Source organism: Heterodontus francisci, chromosome X (genome assembly GCF_036365525.1).
Source record: "Heterodontus francisci isolate sHetFra1 chromosome X, sHetFra1.hap1, whole genome shotgun sequence".
Lineage (NCBI taxonomy): Eukaryota > Metazoa > Chordata > Chondrichthyes > Heterodontiformes > Heterodontidae > Heterodontus > Heterodontus francisci.
The window spans coordinates 6936426-6958611 of NC_090421.1; the positions used below are offsets into that span (position 1 = coordinate 6936426).

Below are 22186 nucleotides of genomic sequence, written 5' to 3' on the forward strand. Positions count from 1 at the left end.
AGCTGGAAAGTGGGATTCGGCTGGATGGCTACTTGTAAGCTCGCGCAGACATGATGGGCCAAATGGCCTCCTTCCATTAATTTCTCTGATTCTATGAAAAATTTGTGCATGCTGGGACAATTGGAGCTTTCAAGACTAAGATAGATTTTTGTTAGGTAAAGGTATTGAGAGATATGGAGAAAAGGTGGGTTAATGGAGCTGAGATGCAGATCAGCTATGATCTAATTGAACGGCAGAGCAGACTTGATGAGCTGAATAGTCCACTCCTGTTCCTATGAAGAGGAATGCTTTTTTTTTTGTATAAGTGGCTTCAGTAAGCATGATGATTAGTTCAGCTAGACTACATAAAGCTGCATTCAATTTTGTGTAGTCATGTCTTGCACAGAGAAAATTTAATGAGATCCCTTCTCTAAAACCTCCAATTTCAATAGGACATCTTTGCTCCATTATATCTGTGTCAGAACAGGACTATACTAATTGATACATCAGTTTGGAATGCCTAAAATGGTCATATTCAAGTGTGTGCTTACAGCCCATACTAAAACCAGCAGAAGTTTGTTTTATTTTTTCATTACCTTGATGCTATCTTCAGGCCATGGTGCTTCTCCCTAATCTCTTACAAAGGGTTTCTGAACCAATGCTTAGCAATCCACATCCAGGCCTGAAAAGATCATCCTGCTTTTCATTCAATTGATTAAGAAGGGGGATCAAGTCACAGGGAAAAAACCTTGGTTTGCAGGTAGCCATTAATTAACATTTCTGGTTTCTTCACTGCACAACTTTATTTACGGACGATTCACAAGAAAGTAAACATTATTCGCTACTTGAGAAGTATGAAGCCATACACCATCAGTGCACTTATGTGGCATTTGGCTGGTTTCTGCCAGGCATGATTATTGAAGTTGAGGTACAAATCCAGCACCCACCAGTTTGATGAACAGGTGCAATTCACAAACAAAAAGAGATGAACTTAACCCTACTTTCTAATGGATGAAAATATCGGGAAAATTGTATTTGGGGGAGCTTGGATTGGAGGATTGAGGCTGCAATGTTGTAGCCCTATCACTGACCCACATTCTCTGAAAGCACGACTCGTCAGGATCACAAAATTAGCCATGTACTCCACTGTATTCAAAATAAGTGAACAGAAATCACTCAGACTGGGGGGAAAGCAAATAGCTGAGACACATGCATAGGAATTAAAACAAAAGGGTGGAAGAAATAATATTTTAACCCTTGAGTTTCATTCCACTTAAAATGCACTTTTACCTTATGGGCGTACTGTCGATGACAGATGTGTGCTGCTCCCACTGTCCAATGCACTCCCAAATATAAAGAAGTCAATCTCTGATGTTCCAACTGCATTGCAGAAATAGGTTTTCATTACCTACATAACAACAATCACTAGCACTTCAAAATTATTTGATTGTGTGAAGCACTTTGAGATATTTCACATGACAAAGCATTCAATAAAATTCAATTATCATTATAATTGGCTGATATGTAGTCTGCAATCTAGTGCCTGGTTGTGATGTTTAGCTGCTAAGATAGAGCTGTATTTAGTGTGGCTTGGCTCTTTAAGGCCATTGTTCAGGTACTCCCCTATGGTTGGTACTTGGTTCCTTTACTTCTTATTCCTACAGTAACATGCCTGCCGTGAATCACATCTGGAGATGCACTCTGTTGTACTCACGACGTAAAGTGAAAACTCAGGGCAGAATTGGGCTCAGCTGTGATCAAATAGCCTGCTGAAGCTTATTGTCAAGGCTGATATATGAATAATGGTGACTTATGTAAGGCAATGGAGGGTGATGGGCCAGATGAAAAACCAGTGGAGACAAATTGATGAGAAAAAAAAATGATAAAAGTGAGATCTAGTCCAGAAAATCCATTCTGTGTTATCAATAACCTGGTCATTGACTGATTTATCATCTAATTTAAAAGTTGTCTGAAAGAAACAACAGACTATTTGCTTCACAACATAAAGAGGACAGGGACAGTTCTTTTATTCTCGTGAATGCAAATGTCACAAATAAAAATGTGACATTGATGAAAAACTTTGTATTTATAAGATGAAACTGCCACTTTTAAACCACATACTGCATTCCTGTCTTCACTCAAAATGTCCAGTGTAAGTCTTTACTCAAACAAACTTGGACATTTAAGTTGGAAGATTTGTGCTGATTTTGATGTCTATCTTCACACATTATCCGCATGATCTTACACACTGGAAGTTGCCTTCAACTGATGAACTTTCTGGTGAATCAGTAAAAATTATGCTTATTGATAAAATCAGAATTTACCATCAATCTTCTCCTCAAATAAGTATTTCTGGCTCTAACCTATTCAAAAACTAAGACTCATTAGCTCCATTTTACTTTCTGTAAAAGCAGATTACATTTGTTAATTGAAAATTATGGACTGACCTCCTTAAATATTTTACATTCTGTGTAGTGCAATAACTGCAATGTTCAAGGAAGCAGTGGAAAAAAAGATTTGTATCAGTTGTTATCCATTACAGATACAAAATTGAATTATCTTATCACTTCATTTGCATGTAGAAAATAATTTAGCTTAAAAAGAATATTTTGTCACCACAGTATTTTAAACTAAGGTTTCATAATTTTAAGCTTTTGCTATGTGCAGTGTACTGTGATGAGATCACACATGCATACCTAGGAAGAGTGGTGTCCTCTTTATAAATTATCCTTCAACAGGCCTACAGGGAGAGCGATGCTAAATCAGGCTATCAACCAGGGAAAGTGGTGCACAAAGGGCATTTGAATGTTGCTCACCCAAAATTTGATTCATAAGATAAAAGTGCTTAAAATCTATTTGATTATCATTCAAGACTATGACCTTGAAATTACTGTGCAAATACTAGCACACAAAGGCTTAATACATTCAAATGAAATTCCTTTGTTCACTATTATATCAGATAGGTTGACCCATTTAAAATCATCTCTACTAAAACAGTAGACAAAGGAATTTCATGTGTACATGTTATACATTAATATGCTAGACCCAGTGAAATCATAACATTGAGAAAGGCTTAGGATGAGTTGCACACAGCTTTGAGTTTTTAAAAGAAAATGTTTTCCTTCCCAAGAAGCTTTATTCCATTTACTGACTTCCCCTGGCAACCCAGCTATGATGGGGAATTCACTGTGTGGGGGATATTCAGTGTGAACCTGCATCCTGTCACTCTACAGTGCAGCACATTGATCCATCAACTTCCCACATCACTGGACTCGAAAGACATCCAACAGGACAATATCACATAACATTACTCTGCTCTAGAGCTGAGACAGCTTCAACAAGTATTTATGAGCCTTCTTAAGGCTGTGTTGTGATTTAACCCCTGTTAAATACAAAGCTTCCTTACACTATTCAAGTTTATGAATATCCCACTAACACCTCTCAACAACAACTTGCATTTACATAGCGCCTTTAATGTAGAAAAATGTCCCAACGCACTTCAGGAGGTGTAATCAGATGGATGTCGAGCAAAGAAGGAGATAATAGAAGGGGTGAGCATAAGCTCAGTGGGTTTTGAGGAGGGTCTTAAAAGGAGTAGAGGGAGACAGAGGGTTTTAGTGAAGGAATTCCTGAGCATGGGACCTAGATGGCTGAAGGCATGGCCACCAATGGTGGGGCAAAAAGAGATGGATGCACATAAGGCCAGAGTTGGAGGAACAAAACGTTCAAGATGGTGGGTTGGGGGTGCAGGGGGAGTGGCTAGTTGTACGGTTGGAATAGGTTGCAGAGATAGGGAGGGGGCGATGTTATGAAGAATTTTGAACTGGATGCATTGGGAGTCCAACACAAAGGTCAGCAAGGACTTGATATGGGTCAGGATAGGATACAGGTAACAAAGTGTTGGCTGACCTTAGGTTTATGGAAATATCTTGAAGTAGGCTCCACGCTATTTTTTTCTTTACAATAGATGTATTACAATCAGGAGATGTATTACAATTGGAATCTGCTTAGAGTTAGCTGCTTAGGGCTTCCCCGATGGTTCCAATGATATAATCAATGCCTTATGTGGAACTGGGCCATACAGACCAGAAAAGCCCTAAGATCACCCCTCGATCAGTGCTGAGTTAACTGATCTAAGTCGCAATGGCAGTGGGTTGCTACTGTTGACCTCAGTGATCCTGGACTAGGGTAAGTGAAAAATCAGTCAGACTTCCCGCTCTGGTAGCTTTGTAGTGACCACTACTGGAAAATGCATATGTATGGCCGTTGAGATAAGATGGGTGACGATCCCAGACAGCAGAGGCACTCAGATCAAAGCCTCCCTGCCCACGGATGAGTCGCCATCTTCTGCTCGGATCCGCTGTCAGTCCGCAAACACGATTTTTTTCAATCGTGGTAGTGTAACAGTAAGTGTTATAATAAGAGTATAAACACACAGCAGGACTAGAAGTATTAATTACAATTGATTGTTTAAACAGGTACTTTTAATTTAATTTAATTTAAATCAAACATAGCATCAAACATCCAAATATTTAACATTCAAATTAATTAATTAAATAGAATAGAGATGGCTGGGCAGGTGATGTGTTGCAGCTGTAGTATGTGGGAACACCGGTGCGATCCACAGTGGCCGCATCGGCAGCAAGTGTTAGCTGCTCGTGGCTCTTCGGCTTAGATTTGATGAGCTGGAGTCCAAGCTGCAGACACTACGACACTTGAGGGAGGGGGAAAGTTACCTGGACACTGTGTTTCAGGAGACAGTCACACCCCTTAGATTAATTACATCAAATTTGGACCGTGGTCAGGGACAGGAGGGTGTGGCTGCGAGTGAGGCAGGTATGAGGATCCAGAATTTAGCTTTGGAGGAGCCTCAGCCAGTGCCCTTATCCAATAGGTATGAGGTTCTTGCTCCCGGTGTGGACAAGGGCACAGACTGCAGGGAGGATGAGTGAACTGACCACAGCGCTGTGATTCAGAGTGCCATTCAAGTGGGGGGAGAAAAGAGAAATGTAGTAGTAATAGGGGACAGCATAGTTAGGGAAATAGATACTGTTCTCTGCAGCAAAGACAGGGAGTCCCAAAGGCTGTGTTGCCTACCTGGTGCCAAGGTTAAGGACATCTCTTCTGGGCAGGAGAGGAGCTTTGAGTGGGAGGGGAAGGATCCAGTTGTCGTGGTCCATGTAGGTACCAACGACATAGGTAGGACTAGGAAAAAGGAGCAGCAAGGGACTAAATTAAAAAAGCAGAACCTCAAAGGTAATAATCTCTGGATTACTACCTGAGCCACATGCAAATTGGTTTAGGGTAAATAAGATTAGAGAGGTAAACGCGTGGCTCAAAGATTGGTGTGGGAGAAATGGGTTCCAATTCATGGGGCACTGGCACCAGTACTGGGGAAGGAGAGAGTTGTTCCATTGGGATGGGCTTCATTTGAACCATGCTGGGACCAGTGTCCTGGCAAATTGTATAACTATGGTTGTAGATAGGACTTTAAACTAATTAGTGGAGGGGAGGGTTCAATTGAAGGGAAGTTTATATAAATCAAAAAGAAACGAGAGAGCAGAGGTGCAGGGTAGTGAAGAGGTAATCAAAGTGTGACAGGAAGGGGCAGAAAATATAAGCAGAAGAGTGCAAGAGAAATTAGAACCAGAATGAGTAATAATGGTAAAAAGTCAAATCTTAAAGTTCTTTATCTGAATGCACGCAGCATTTGTAACAAGATAGATGAGTTAACGGCACAAATAGAAATAAATGAATATGACTTGATAGCTATTACAGAGATGTGATTGCAGGGTGATCAAGACTGGGAACTCAATATTCAAGGGTATTCGACGTTCCGGAAAAATAGGCAAAAGGGAAAAGGACGTGGGGCAGCTTTGTTAATAAAGGAAGGTATCAGTGCAGTGGTGAGTAGTGATATAGGTGCAATAGATTGTGATGTGGAATCAGTTTGGGTGGAAATAAGGAATAGCAAGGGGAAGAAGTCACGGGTGGGAGTCGGCTGTAGGCCCCCGAAGAGTAGCCTCACTGTAGGACAAAGTATAAATCAGGAAATAATGGAGGTGTGTAAGAAGGGCGCTACAATTGTCATGGGTGATTTTAATCTGCATATTGACTGGACAAATCAGATTGGCAGAGGTAACGTGGAAGACGAATTTGTAGAGTGCATCAGGGATTGTTACTTAGAGCAATACGTTGCAGAACCTACCAGGGAACAGGCTATTTTAGATCTAGTAATGTGTAATGAAGTAGGATTAATAAGAGATATCGTAGTTAAGGAGCCTCTAGGTGGTAGCGATCACAACATGGTAGAATTTCAAATTCAGTTTGAGGGTGAGCAACTCGGGTCTCAAACCAGTTTCCTCAACTTAAACAAGGGCAATTACAGAGGTATGAAGAAAGAGTTGTCTAAAGCGGGCTGGGAAAATAGACTAAGGGGAAGGTCAGTGGATGAGCAGTGGCAGACATTTAAGCAGATATTTCATAATGCTCAGCAAAAATTTATCCCATTAAAAAAGAAGGACTCGATGAGAAGAATGAACCACCCGTGGTTAACAAAGATGGTCAAGGAGAGTATCCAATCAAACCTAAGGCATACAAACCAGCAGAAACTAGTGGTAGGTCAGATGATTGGGAATTTTTTAGGAACCAGCAGCGAATGACTAAAAAGCTAATAAAGAGGGAGAAAATTGATTATGAAAGTAAATTGGCAAGAAATATAAAAGCAAACAGCAAGAGCTTCTACGGGTATATAGAAAGAAAGAGAGTAGCTAAAGTGAGCGTGGGACCCTTGGAGGATGCGACTGGAGAATTGATAACGGGGAACAGGGAAATGGCAGATAATTTAAACCAATATTTTGCATCGGTCTTCCTGGTGGAAGACACTATAAACATCCCACAGATATCAGATAAGCAAGGAGCTAATGGGAGTAAAGATCTTGTAACAGTCTCTATCACAAGGGACAAAGTATTTAATAAACTAATGGGACTAAAGGTAGACAAGTGGCGAGGTCCTGATGACCTGCATCCAAGGGTTTTAAAGGAAGTGGCTGCAGAGATAGTGGAGGTATTGGTTGAAATATTCCAGAACGCGCTGGATTCTGGGAGGATCTCAGCGGATTGGAAACCGCTAATGTGATGCCCCTGTTCAAGAAGGGAGGGAGACAAAAAGCAGGAAACTATAGGCCAGTCAGCCTAACATTGGTCGTTGGGAAAATGCTAGAGTCCATTATTAACGAAGAAATAGCAGGACATTTAGAAAAGCTTAATGCAATCAAACACAGTCAACGTGGTTTTGTGAAAGGGAAATCATGTTTGACAAATTTGCTAGAGTTCTTTGAGGATCTAACAAGCAGAGTTGATAAAGGGGAACTGGTAGATGTAGTGTATTTGGATTTCCAGAAGGCATTCGATAAGGTGCCACATAAAAGATTATTGCACAAGATAGGAGCTCACGGTATTGGGGGTAATGTATTAGCATGGATTGAGGATTGGTTAACACACAGAAGACAAATTCAGTATTAATGGGTCTTTTTCAGTTTGGAAAGATGTAACTAGTGGAGTGCCACAAGGATCAGTCCTAGGGCCTCAATTATTTACTATCTATATTAATGACTTGGAGGAGGGGGCAGAGTGTAATATATCCAAATTTGCTGACGATACAAAAATAGGTGGGAGGGCATGTTGTGATGAGGACATAAGGAATCTGTAAGGTAAAGCGTGGCTACCCGACCCGAACCGATGACATGGGTCGGGTCGGGTCGGGTGTCTCTTCCGGGTCCAGCATTCGGGGTCGGGTCGGGCTGGACATGGACAGTGCTGCCTTGCTCCGGGAAGTAATCTTCAAATGAACATTCAGGACGTCAAGGCGGGAAACGTGCCATCCGGACTCCTCACTCTGCAGTAAAGCCTGGCTACCCGACCAAACCCTACATGTGTCGGGTTCGGGTCAGGTCGGGTCGGGCATTTAAAAAAATTGAAGGACTCAGGCCTGGGTCGGGTTCGGGTTGGCTGTTGTCGGGTCAGGCCTGGGTTGGGTTTTAATTTTATACCCGAGCCAGCCTTTACTGTAAGGGGATATAGATAGGTTGAGTGAGTGGGCAAAAACTTGGCAGATGGAGTTTAATGTAGGAAAGTGTGAGGTTATGCACTTTGGTAGGAAAAATCAAAAGGTAGACTATTATTTAAATGGAGAGAGACTTCAAAAAAGTGCAGCACAGAGGGATCTGGGTGTTCTTGTGCATGAAACACAAAAAGTTAGCGTGCAGGTGCAGCAAGTAATTAAGAAGGCAAATGGAATTTTGGCCTTTATTGCTAGGGGGTTGGAGTTTAAAAATAGGGAAGTCTTGTTACAACTGCATAGGGTGTTGGTGAGGCCGCACCTGGAGTACTGTGCACAGTTTTGGTCCCCGTATTTAAGAAAGGATATACTGGCATTGGAGGCAGTTCAGAAAAGGTTCACTAGGCTGATTCCTGGGATGAAGGGGTTGTCTTATCAAGAACGGCTAAACAGGTTAGGCCTTTATTCATTGGGGTTTAGAAGAATGAGGGGTGATCTTATTGAAATGTACAAGATTTTAAGGGGGCTTGACAGGGTAGATGTTGAGAAGATGTTTCCACTAGTGGGGGAATCTCGAACTAGGGGACATATTTACAGAATAAGGGGACACTCATTTAAAACTGAGATGTGAAGGAATTTCTTCTCTGAGGATAGTGAATGTCTGGAATTCTCTACCCCAGAGAGTTGTGAAGGGTAGATCGCTGAAAGTATCTAAAAAGGAGATAGATAATTTTTGAAATCTCGGGTAATTGAGGGCTATGGGGAGCTGGCACGAAAGACGAGTTGAGGTCTGGGACAGATTAACCATGATCTTATTGAATGGCGGGGCAGGCTTGAGGGGCTGAATGGCCTATTCCTGCTCCTATTTCTTATGTTCTTATGTTCTAAAGGACATTTGCGACCAGTTCGAACTGGCTTAGATAGCCAAAGTAAATCATAGCAAGAGCAAGGCAATGTTCTTTTGGAACTGGGCCGATCCGATTCTTTGTCCTCTTCACCATCAGGTGGAACTACCTGAAGGTGCTGGAAATATGGCCCGGAGGGCCCAGGCGTGTGCCAAGAACTGAGAGGAGCGTACAGCCAGAGTCAAACAAAACTGGGCCTGTGGGAGAGACGCTCCCTCTCCATTGCGTCTAAGAAACTGGTCATCAGGTGCGAGGTGCTCTTAGGCTTTCTGTATGTTGTACAGGTCTGGTCCATACCCCACCCAAACCATCTTGCACTTTATCTGCAGATTGAAAAAAGACCATGTCCACAGGGACATGACGTACAACCGCCAGATGAAGGGGGGAAAACCGTACCCAATGTCGCCCTCATCCTGATGGCCATCTTTGTGTGTGGCTGCACCAAGCTGTACATAGACCCTCGATACACTAACGCCAAGTGTCACTATGCGCTGAGGTTCTATTTGTCCCCGGTGTTATGAAGGATGGGTCTGGCCTTATTGCCACGGAACACTCCATTGAGTTGGACCATGCTGTACCACTTGTCCCTCGTGGAAAAGTATGTGCCGAAAAACGCCTTTGACCACAAGTCCATCAGACAGTGGCCTGCGCATAATGACCTTAAGACCCTGTGAGAAAAGGATGGTTCCCCAAGCAGGCTGTAAAACTCATTTGGCAGAACGCTCATGAGCAGAACTTTCAAACAAGCACCAAGCTTGGCTGGTGGTGAAAAGGGGCCTCCCCATCAGAGCCTTTATGCACACCCAGAGTCTAAATCCCACTGCATGCTGCCCTCAAGACAGCTGTGGTGGAGAAGAGACTGTCACCCACCTCCTTTTGTTTAGCTTTGTTTAGAGATACAGCACTGAAACAGGCCCTTCGGCCCACCGAGTCTGTGCCGACCATCAACCACCCATTTATACTAATCCTACACTAATACCACATTCCTATCACATCCCCACCTGTCCCTATATTTCCCTACCACCTACCTATACTAGGGGCAATTTATAATGGCCAATTTACCTACCAACCTGCAAGTCTTTTGGCTTGTGGGAGGAAACCGGAGCACCCGGCGGAAACCCACGCAGACACAGGGAGAACTTGCAAACTCCACACAGGCAGTACCCAGAATTGAACCCGGGTCGCTGGAGCTGTGAGGCTGCAGTGCTAACCACTGTGCCACTCCTTTGGAATGTGCCTTTGCAAAGAATGTCTAGCAAGAGATGCAGTGGTTTATGTTGAGGTTCATACTGAGCAGCTCCATAATGCAGGACACTCTGTGCTCTACTGCAGTTCCCAGGGACGCACACTGAGAAAAACATCAACGGCGCTGGAGGGACATCAACTCGGTGAAAGATGCTCTTTGGTCTGCCCAAGACTTGCTGGTCTTCCAGTGCTAGGGAATGTCCACAACCAAGTGTTGCAGACTGGCACATTCCAAGGTGCAGGACGACATGCTGCGGGATGCACTAAAGCTTGAGGCAGCCGCCGCAAAGGCTCAATTGGCAAAGGCCACAGTCTAGGGCCCTCCCGCCATAGTACACCAAGGGGCTGGAACTATGTAAAACCCTTTGGGCCGTAATGTACCACAGAAGTTTGGAAATGAAACGTAATTGTAAATATGACTTGTAATTGTAAGTGTAGTGAGGCACCTCAGAGTGCCATGTACTGTATTGCAAGAAATTAAACTGTATTGCACTTTATGTAATGTCACATTTTAACTGTTACTTTTACAAGTTATGAATAAAGTATATTTTGTGGAAAAATAAATGTATGGCCATTGAGAGAGAACACAATCAGGCTTGGCTATACCATGCACAATTCAAGTAACGTGTCAATACTCACTGTCTCAGCTCAATAGCCACTTGATCAAGGTACCAGAGGGCAGTCAACACCAATGGAACCGGCCCGAACAAAAGTCAATCACAAAAGAGGGAAATAATTAGAGGAAAAAAGAAAATTTACGCAACATCAAGCACTTGACTGCGAAGTCAAAACAAATCTTTGGTGGGCCCCGCTGTAAATATATTTTTGATGGCGGACACTTTTTCAGAACTTATGACTGATCTGTACCATCATTTTAATACAAACATTGCTTGAATATCACCAAAAGTTGGATTCAGTTTAGCAATAAGGAGACTTCTCATTTAACAGAATATATTTCAATGGGAATTCTCACTAAGTAAATACCGTAATTCTGATGTCAACATAAAGTTTTCTGGTAAAGTGATCAAATATAGTGATAAACAGCCAACTGGAAATGCATGTTTTACAATAAGTAATGAAGAAAAATACAACAGCAGCATAGTCCCGTGGTAGCACTCTGATCTGTCCCATGTGTGAAGCTGGATGTTAATGCTGTGAATGGTTTCCTGCTATGAAACCAAGGCTTGAGCTCTCTACCTGCTGTTTCAGCAGAACTATAGATATTGCCCAGGGCATTATAAACAATTTGTTGGCAACTACAGTGTTACAAAATTTACTTTTTACTTCTCCGATAGTCCTGCCTGTACTACACATGTGCAACACAAAACCTTTATAGTTTGAACAAATCCTGTTTTTATTTTTATGATAGATTACATTAAACTCAGATCTCCTAATCCAAATTGAAATCATTCCCACTCGCATATGACCATTTCTGTACCAAACCTTAAATCACATTGTAATACATTTAACTCCTGACAGTGCAGCTTGACTTATCAAATGAAAGCATTAGAAGTAATTATTGCACATCCCTATTTGGCAATAGCACAATACTACACTACACAGCAATAGAATGTTGTACAGTCCATGCATGGGGGTGTGGGGGTTGGTGGCACGAGGAAGGAATCAGGATTGTTAAACTTGCTTTACCGAGCTTGGATGGTACAGTGGCTGAAAATATGGGATCGAAGGGATAAATGTTACAATTTAGCATTCCCAGACAGAAAGCTGATTTTCATGCCCAAGTTCTCGATATGCACACCTCCTGCACAAAGCTCTGCATTGATAGTGTTAGATCATAACATTTATCCATGAGTTCAAATCCAGACCAAACTGAGGAGAGGCACATTTCTTCTGTCTGACCCTGAGAACCCAAAGTGAAATGGGTTTGGCCAATCTCAGTCCAGTACTTGGGGTTGAGGTGACAATGCAAAGTTGCCAATGAGTTAGCAGTCTCACTCAAAAAAGCAATGGTTAACAAGGGAAATCTTATAATGGTATTTTTGGGGGTCATCTTGAAGTTTGGGTATTGCTTTTTCCAAACACACCCTTGCCATCTTCCGCCCCCCCCCCCCCCCAAGAAAAGTAAGCTGTTTTATAATGATCAATTTCCTAATTGTGTTAATGAAATTTATAGAAGATGTGGTTTTTAAGCTTTTATGTAATTTTCTCACAATGGAAATCACATCTGAACCATCTGTTCAAATCTTTAATAAAGCACTGTTTGATACATGTACAGCCATTGTCTTTTGGTCTTCTAATCATTGCATGTTTTGTACCTGATTAATTATATCATTATGGCTGATATCATGTTTTTCCCTGACAATAGAACCTGTTGAAAAGCAAAAGAAGAAGCAAAATAAAAAATAAAATGTCCATTCTGTCACACCATAGAGGTGAATAAAACTATCCACAATTAATCTTCACCACAGTTACCTTACTTATATACTCAAATATTCTGATGAATGTTATTCTAATGTGAGTTGTAATTGAATGGAAGTTAAAATAGTAAATGCCCTGCACCTCTTAGATGAATCATAGATTGAATCAATATATTTAGACAAACAGCACAACAGGCCAATTAAAATTAGTTTGAGTTATTTTAACTGGTTTTAAACAAAACTTGAACGAAGAAAAGCTTCTTAAGTTTTTCAAATTTAAAAAAATCAGCTTTCTGAAAGAAATGGTCTTGCTAAGAATTACATAGAATATACAGCACAGTGTGCTGGTGTTTATACTCCACATCAGTCTCCAATCATTCCATCTACCTCATCTCAGCCTCTCAATGTATCTTTCTATTCCCTTCTCTCTCACGAGCTCATCTAGTTTCCTTTTGAAAGCATCAAAGCTATTTACCTCAACCACTTCCTGTGGTAGCGAGTTCCACATTTTAACCCTGACAAGCAATTCAAATGTTGATATCTGGTTTGTGAAGTTCTCAACAAATAGATCATTGATCATTATAACAACTTGCCTTTACCTAGTGCCTTTAATGTAGAAAATAATCCCAAGCTACTTTACAGAGATGGTATCAGAAAAAAATGTGTCCAGCCAAAGAAGGAGCTATTAGGAGGGATGACCAAAAGTTTGGACAAAGAGGTGGGTTAAGAGGAGAGGGAGGAATATGGGGATGAAATTTGTTTTGGGTGATAGCCATCTTCTCCATTAATTTCAGTTGGGCGGAATGTAAAATGGATTGTGGGTGCGCTATCACCCGAGACAAATTTCATCCCCAAATGTCAGACTGTCCCTCTTAGGGCTGCTCTATTGTACTCTGGGATTTGGGCTGCCTTCTTTACTGTAGCTATTTACTTTCCCAATTAAAGTAGGTAATTGAGTCGATGGTACAGAGAATTAGACAGTATATATAGGAAACACAACAGTTACTGTTAATTGGGAAATTTTCCTTATTTTTGTGGCTTTTATATTTAACTATTATCAAGAAAACTAAACCATTGTGAATGTTTGTCATGTTTTTGCAGAAGTGGCCAGGTACAAAACTAAAGACACAAAAAAATTAATTAAACTTCTTCTCCTCTCACAAAACTTTAGCCATTTGAAAATGACCTGATTTACAGAACTTTATATCTGCTCTCTGTACTTAACAGAGTGTGAGCAACATTATGTATAATATGCCCATAAGACAATATGAATATTGTCTGACAATGTACGGTAATAGTACTTATTCTTTCATGGGATGTGGGCGTCGCTGGCAGGCCAGCATTTGTTGCCCATCCCTAGTTGCTCTTGAACTGAGTGGCTTGCTAGAGTTAACCACGTTGCTGTAGGCCTGGAGTCACATGTAGGCCATACCAGGTGAGGACGGCAGATTTCCTTCCCTAAAGGACAATATTGAACCAGATGGGATTTTGCAACAATTGATGATAGTTTCATGGCACCATTACTGATACTAGCTTTCAATTTCAGATGTTTAATTAATTAATTAAATTTAAATTCCACCAGCTACTGTGGTGGGATTTGAACCTCTGGCCCCAGGGCACTAGCCTGGTCCACCTGTATATTAGTTCAGTGACATTACCACTATGCCACCATCTTCCCTAAAGCAGATAAGAAGTTTTAAGAATTGGAGCATTTTCATTTTTAAAAAATACATTGGTTTGCATTTTCTCAGGTGTTTTCAGTTGAAAGTTTGCAAGATACTGGTGTTTGTGTCGTAGGGAGAGAGGGAGGGCCAGTGCAAAGAGAGAAAATCAGTGCTACATTTAAATCCTCTGCATCCCCTCATCACTCTGCTTTGTAATACTTTCTTAACACAACTTCTCACAGCCACAGTAGATGCACAAAGGCCTTTAAAAAATATATAAAAGCTTTTTTTCCTATTGCCTCCTTTATTGTTCTCTAGGGCCCTGCTCCATGTCAGATCTTTTTCCTAGTCGACAGACTACAGTATCCCCCAACTTGCTGACCACTTTTGCTTTCCCTGGTTAGCAAATGGAACAATGGCAATTGTGAAAAACTGACATTTAAACGATTTCCCCGACATTTAAATATTGAATAATTTTTACATTATGCAGCCACTTTCAAAAAAGAAGTCAGTACAAGGAAACTGAAAACAGCAAAAGGGCAGGTTTCTGAAAATAAATAACACAAGTTAAGTGAGTGACATAGTTATGTTGTACATTTTCTGAAAAGTCCTGATTGTGGAACTCGTGTTGGGGTTTAAAAAGGAAGTCTCACCCATCATTAACCCTTTGAAATAGTAAAGTTAAAACAACATCCTTTCTGGGAGGATCATGTCTGTTTTTGTTGCCCTTTTTACATTGAACAAAGCTTGTTCATACATCAGGTGAAATTTGGAGAGGTTGCAATTTCATACACTCTTAATAGCTACACTTAATTTGCAACAGTGACAGATTCATTCTCTGCACCTGCTTAAATAAATATGTTACATGTATTTTGGCAAACAGAAATTGCTTAAAAATAGTAAATGTCAGTTCTACAGATTCCACAATGTGTTCATAAAATCACATGGCCAGAAGGAGGCTGTTTGGCCCATCGTACCTGTGCTAGCTCTTTGAAATAGCTATCGAATTAGTCCCACTCCCCTGCTCTTACCCCATAGCCCTACAGATTTTTCCTTTTCAATTATATATCTAATATCCTTTTGAAAGTTACGATTGAATCGGCTTCCACTGTATTTTCAGGCAGTGCATTCCAGATCATCATAAATTGCTGTTTAAAAAAGAAATTCTCCTCATCTCCCCTCTGAATCTTTTGCCAATTACCTTAAATATGTGTCCTCTGGTTACTGACCCTTCTGCTAATGGAAAGATTTTCTCCTCATTTGCCAAAACCAGTCATAATTTTGAACACAGAATGTGTTTTATGATATCTAACGATATAGACACAGGTCAGTTCCAGATTAGATATTTGTGGGTTGAACTATTGGAGCTGGTCTAACTGTCATGTCCGTAACTGTGGTCCAATAACTCTTGTCATGGGGTGCATGTGTGGACACTGGGGAAGGCCAGGATCGAGCCCTCAGTCACACTTACTATCAAGGCTCAATCATGAAGAATAGTCACTAAAGCCCTACACGTTACTGCTTTTGGACTAGATGGAGAGATGAGAGAAAACTAGGTGAAGCAGAAAAAAAAGTGAATATGCATCCTGGTACAAATTAGTGTGAATTTGCATTTTATCATTAAATAATGGTCCTTTAGCATTCAAAGGGAATGATTGTGTTGCATTGAGTTTACTCGTGATTGATCCAGACAGCTACAAATACTTAACTCATGGGGAGGAGGAAACTTTTATCAAGACACAAAATTGGGTTAAGATTGCCTGCTTGTGCAATAAAATTGACTTGCAGTGGAAATTATCATATTAGGGATGATCCTAAAAGATTAATTTCATCATTTTATTGTCATTTTTAATTAGAAACATTGTTACCCTTAGTTCCAAGACGTGAGTTAGAAAATAACTATCCATAAACATGCTACCTATCAAGTTTTTGATTAGGTGCTGCCAATTAAAACCTGTTGCGAGTTGAAGCAATTGATTTTGTAAATAGTGTGGAGGTAATTAATCCAACTGGAGTTCACAGTAAATTGCCCATCGCTTAGTTTAAGAGAGAGGTTTGCATAGGCTGTAGAAATAGCAGATGAGAATCTCATGTAATGTCGGCTGGAAAGCAAAGATCAGCATCTTCACGGCTGGGTAATTTAATACCCCAACTGTAAAGGCTGACTTAGGAGGGGAGAGCCATCCCCACAGACAGCAGAGGTTGTGTCAGATTGGGTCACCTTCATTTGAACTGAATGTGCTTTTCTATGGAGCTAAATTTAAATTTATAAGCTTCCTAAAACGGTGTAGAAATAAAGAACATTTATTTATTTCCCTTCCTATTTTCTTCCCTTATCCTTCCTAAAGCCAATAACACATTAGGATACGATTCCAAATGTTTTCTGATATTTCACCCAAGTGGCTACCCTTCACGTATAAGGTTGAGTGTCAGAGCTATTCCTTCATGTAATCATCACAGCTTGCCCAGCACTGTCTCCTCCATTGGCATCCCACAGGCAATTCTAACAACGGGTTTCAGGATAGTGATAAGGAACAAGAACCCGGTTTGATATCCCCCAACCACAGTCCTCCTTGGTCTGAGGATGCTGGGGCCAATTGTGCACTCTAACTAATTCAACATGAACAAGGAAATGAGCCTGAAACTCTCTTCAATCTACAGTCGCTCAGTGCACCGAGTGGAGCAATTGTCCAACTGAGCAATGGGGAAGAACAATTGAAACACTGATTAGAATCCCGTTTGACCAATTATTACAAGGAAAAGAGTTCTGTGTGTCACTGAGTGGGTACAGAACAATCACCAGCAAGGCTTTTCCAAATATTTTATATTTACAAATCCATACAATAGAAAACACCAGTTCGCGTTGAAAGCGGCAAAGGTTGAATGTGTAGAGACCCCAGTATCTCAGAAATCCCATCTCCGCACTACTAAATTCAAAAGCATTTCAATTCATGCTCGTCCTAAACGAGAAGTTGCCTTTTATTTTTAATAAGTCTGATAACCAAACCATTATAGGTGTCAGCCGTGGAATGGTATTTCGAGGCTGGTGCCATCGCTCCTGTTTTAAGCGTGTGTTTCTAATTTAGGGACACTCCCCCTCCCCCTCTTTCTCCCTTCGGCCGCTCTGCCCATCTTAACACTGTAGAGACTCGAAAACGGAGCAGCTAAAGGTCAGCAGAAACCAGCGAGCAGTTAAAGCTCTTGCACAGCATCCCCCTCCCCAACACATACACACACAATACACGAGATCCGAGTCCTTTGGAGATCTTCATCCGTTCATCCCGTGCGAGGCAGCAACTGGCGAGAGACAGAGGCTGAGAGTGATGGTCCAAGAGTGAAAGAGAGAGGGTGGTGTAGCAGCGAGCGTGTCTGTGAGATATGAGAGATGGAGAGGACGTGATCACTCCAGGGGCCCTGAGGCGGCCTCATCCCGGCCCCCATCTCCATAGCAACGGGATGCAGGACTGTCTGATCCCGACACAGTCTCCAAAACGTCGGGATGCAGGCTCTAGTTACCATGATATCGAATCCTGAGCATCTCCCAGCCAGTCCTGGCTGGCTAGAGGTCACCTCAGCAATAGCTCAAGGGAGAGAGAAATGTGGCAAAGAGAGGGCGAGAGAGAGAACGTGTGTGATTGAGTGAGAGGAAAAGAAAGGCGGCAGTAAAGATCAGCAGCTTTCTTTCCACATCAAACTCTGCATCATATACATTTCAGGGTGTTGTGTGTTTGTTTTGTCCTAAAGCTACACTCCAGCTTGTTCCATGGTCATTGTCTATATATAGAACCCACCAGCTTGGGAAGAGATGATGGAACCCGCAGCATTTCTCGTTAAATAATACATTTTCAACACTACCCTCTAGCTTCAATCAAAACATATTATGTTTATTATTTGATTTTGGAATCATTTGCACTGTCTAAAGTGTTCTTGAATATGACGCGGGATCAGTTCTGACAGAATGCGAAAGTGTTACACCTTGCAGAGGAGAAGGGGGGAAAATTAGAAATTCCTAGTCATGCTCCAAAATGTGGGGCTCCCAAATGACAGAATAATTCATTCAATTAAATGCCAAATGAACGCCTTCTAAATGGCCCGTGGAGAACAAATAAGAGCAATTTTTAGAAGCCAACTAACCTTTCAAAGAGCAACATTCTTAAAAGCAGGATCAAATCACCCCAACCCCGTCTCTCTGCTCCAGTAAAAAGAATGCATTGCTTCAAAAATTATGAAAGGGGAGGGAGGGAATAAATAATGAATTAAACGCACGATGGTATCGATCTAAATGGCGCTGGCTGGATAAAAAAAACAAGAATGTGGCTATTGAACCCCAGCTCTTGGTTCTGTTTCCCTCTTGATAATCTAAGTTATCCCTTAAATCTCAATAAATAATAAAAAGGAGGGGGAAATCTATTAAACCCGATGTGCCTTAATTCGTGCTCGCTGATCCCTGGTTGAATGGCAGAATTCCTCTTACCTGTGTCATGAGGCGATCAGCCCCGGTGTCCTCCTCGTCTTTGAATATAATGTCAGGGTTGTAGTTGGGAGTCAGCTCCTTGAATTTCTCGGAATTGCGGCTGATTTTGCCCTCGGATCTGCCGCTAGCCCCCAGGGTCTTCTCGGCAACATTGGGGATGAATTGCTTGTAGAGAAGAGGGGTGAGCTTTCTGGACGGTCTCCTCCTGCCGTAACCCCGGCCGGGTCCACAGCTCTGAACCGGGACAAGGAGACAGCAACAGCAGCAGCAAAGCAGACCGAAGCGAGCTAATTCCGAGCCCGGCTGCATCTCCCCGCCTCTAGCCGGCTGCAGATCTCTTTGAAATCGGCTGCTCCCGGAGGACTAGCGCACACTGCCGGAGATAGACACTCTCTCCTCTCTGGCACAGCCATGGAACAAAAATAAAGCAGCGACGCGCCACCAAGAGAGGCAGTCCCTCATCCGGCGCGTTCCCGCCTGGTCACCTCCTTGTGTGAGACAGACAGAAAGTAGAAGCCAAGATTCGCCCCCCACTTCCCGGATAACTGACAGCTCTGTCCCTACAAACCCCTCGATCTACACAATACACTCAACAAGAACCAGGGGAATGGGGAATCAGAAGTGCCTTTTAATGACCCGATCCCCAAGTTACAGCTGATTTATAAACAAACAATTGGAATAGGTAGACTTTAGGCAAAAGTAAAATCCGATCAAAGAAAAACAACTTCATATCAGAATGTATGTACCACTGATCGGGAATATATTCCATCTTTGTTTTCTGTGGAGCTGTTTTGGGGCAGAATGTGTGATTTTAAATTGTGTTTTTTGGCCTACGTGTAAAATCCCGTGTCAACTATGCAGAAATAATTGTGAGAGATATTAATACAGCTGATGAACTCTTTACACTTGTATTCACAAATGGACAAAAATATTCGCAACCCTGCCTAATTATTACTGAAACTCCCACTAACATTACTGAAACATTTGTATCCATGTACCGAAACATCTGCCGGAGCATAGGGGAATTGGATATTTTTTGAAAGTATTGTCTCCCCTTAATTTCATCACATTGTCCCATTCTCTCTATTCCTCTCCTTGATTCACATCAGTAAACACGTTGCCCTGATGTGCAAGTATAGATGCAGTGGTCCATTCTCCCCGTGCGTTTTCATATCTGCGTCAATTGACTGATGTTCGGTTGGTCATTCTGGACCAGCAGCCCAAATGGGGGTGCTTTTCATAATTAACGCAACTTGCTTATGTTTGAAGTTTATACCAGTTCGTAGTTGCGCAGGTATATATGGATCATATTTACTGTTAGGTGGTAGTAGTGGAGTGGGGAGATGCAGCCGAAAGTGACACCCGAAACCTCCCCACAGCGCTGGACTGACCTGCTGTGTATTTCTAGGCTCCTTTTATTTTATTTTGTTTGTATATCTACTCAAGCCTCTCCAACACTACAATATGGCTACTTAACAAGTGTCGCAGTAGTGCACGAAGTGAACAATCACAGCAATGGCTCAGAGACGTACACCTGTCTACAAAGACCATCTGAGTCCAATCCGAAATAAAGGTGTGATGGATGGATTGCTTGGTCAATCACAATAAAAGCGAACATCTATACGACATAAGCAGATACATTGGGTACATCCCCAATGCGCTCAGATGACTGGAAAGATACATATTATAGGTAGTTCCATTTGTTATATATCTAAGCTATAGTTTGACAACATGAATGTATTGTATATCTAACATATCCTGTACCATCTACATTGTAGAACTCTAGGTGACAACCATGGCTCAGTGGGACCACTATTGTCTCTCAGTCAGAAGGTCATGTGTCTAAACTCCAGTCTAAGAGTTTAGCACATAATCCAGGCTGACACTTCGATGCAGTGTTGAGGGAGTGCTGCACTATCAGAGGTGCAGTCTTTCAGATGAGAGGTTAAGTTGATGCCCCATCTGCCCTTTCAGGTGGATGTAAAAGATCCCATGAGACTATTTTGAAGACCAAGGGAGTTCTCCTGATGCCCTGGCCAACATTTATCCCTCAGCCAACACCACAAAAAAAAGCAAGAGTATCTGTCATTTATCTCATTCCTATTTAAGGAACATTGCTGTGTAATTGGCTGCCATATTTTCCTATATTACAACAGTGAGGAAACTTCAAAACTACTTAATTTGCTGTGAAGTGCTTTGCAATGTTGTGAAAGGCACTGTATAACTCAACACCCATACTGTATTTCTAACTTACTGGCTCTTGTACTTAACATACTGTATGTGTGTAATATCGCTGTACCTTTCTGTACACGACTTATTTGTGTAAGTGTGTAAATCTGTAAACTCTGTGTATTCTTTAGACATAATCTACAGTTTCCTGCACCTTTTTTCATCTCTCTGTGCTGTAAACCCAATTCTACCTGTATGCCCCAGTCTACAGGAGTTGTGAAATCCCCCTTCAAACCTCCATTTTTGTCAAAATTGTATACACTTAGCCAAAACTCACCTTTACAATGAAGCCTGTTTTTAGAGAACCACCTGTCAGGCTGAGTTTAGATAATTGGTCTAAAAGAGATTCACATCAAATTTAAGCCTTCTTTCATTATTCAGGCTAAGGATTGGTACTGTACCCTGTCAAGGAACCTTTCTTTCACTGTGTATACTGTGACAGTATTTCTGGTATTATTCACTTGATCTTAAGCATTTAACAAAAATCCATGAAAAAGTGATAACATTTATCAAAAGGGACACAGATTGAGATTAACACCAAAGCTTATTGTAAAGCTTATTGTAAAGCAGCTTCTCGCATTTCTTTTTTTCAGCTTCGACAGGAGATATAATGGAAATACTTATAATCAAGCCTACACATCTGTTTGCAAAAATAGTTTTGGTGTAAAACAAGGGTTACAGTATTGAAATCATCACCATGTGTCATAAAATGAATATATTTATAGAATGATAGTTTGATCTAAAATTCATACCAAAGCTTTTCCTGATTCCAAAATAGCCTACATCTCCAAGAAGGAAATGCATTTTTTCTTATTTTCTCCTCTCCCAATGGCAGTGACTCACACTGGACTATGGTTTCCCTTTGGCACTTCATCCACATGGCTATGTTTCATACCTAGATTGTGTGTATTGGTGGGCCTTTAGACCTTGGAGACACTACACTGAACCCAAACCTTGCTTGCCCCAATTCACGTATGAACATTTTCCAGTCGGAGTCACAGCATAGAAGTAGGAAAGTGGGTTATTTTTAACTCTCCCTTGCACAGACATATTCAGGTCAACTACAGCATCTCTTCTGCTGCCTTGGCTGAGCTCAACTAACACAGCACAGACCAGGAATGGAAGCTGAGATTTTTGTGCTCTGTATAGTTTAGTGCCAGATCTCATGTGATGCACTTATTCACTGAGCCATCACAGGAACTCCCAAAATGTGGTTTCTTTTTGCAAGCAAATAGGCAATATTTAACTTTTTT

General features: G+C 41.5%; 1 protein-coding gene across 1 annotated transcript in view; it reads right to left on the reverse strand.

Annotated features, from left to right (window-relative positions):
• dhh (desert hedgehog signaling molecule) overlaps positions 1-19109 on the reverse strand; it is a 109596-nt gene extending 90487 nt beyond the window's left edge. The window contains exon 1 of the mRNA XM_068024430.1: positions 18705-19109. Coding sequence (XP_067880531.1) covers positions 18705-19013 — 309 coding nt within the window. The 5' untranslated portion in view covers positions 19014-19109. The remainder of the gene's footprint in view (positions 1-18704) is intronic.
• Positions 19110-22186: the final 3077 nt, after the last annotated feature.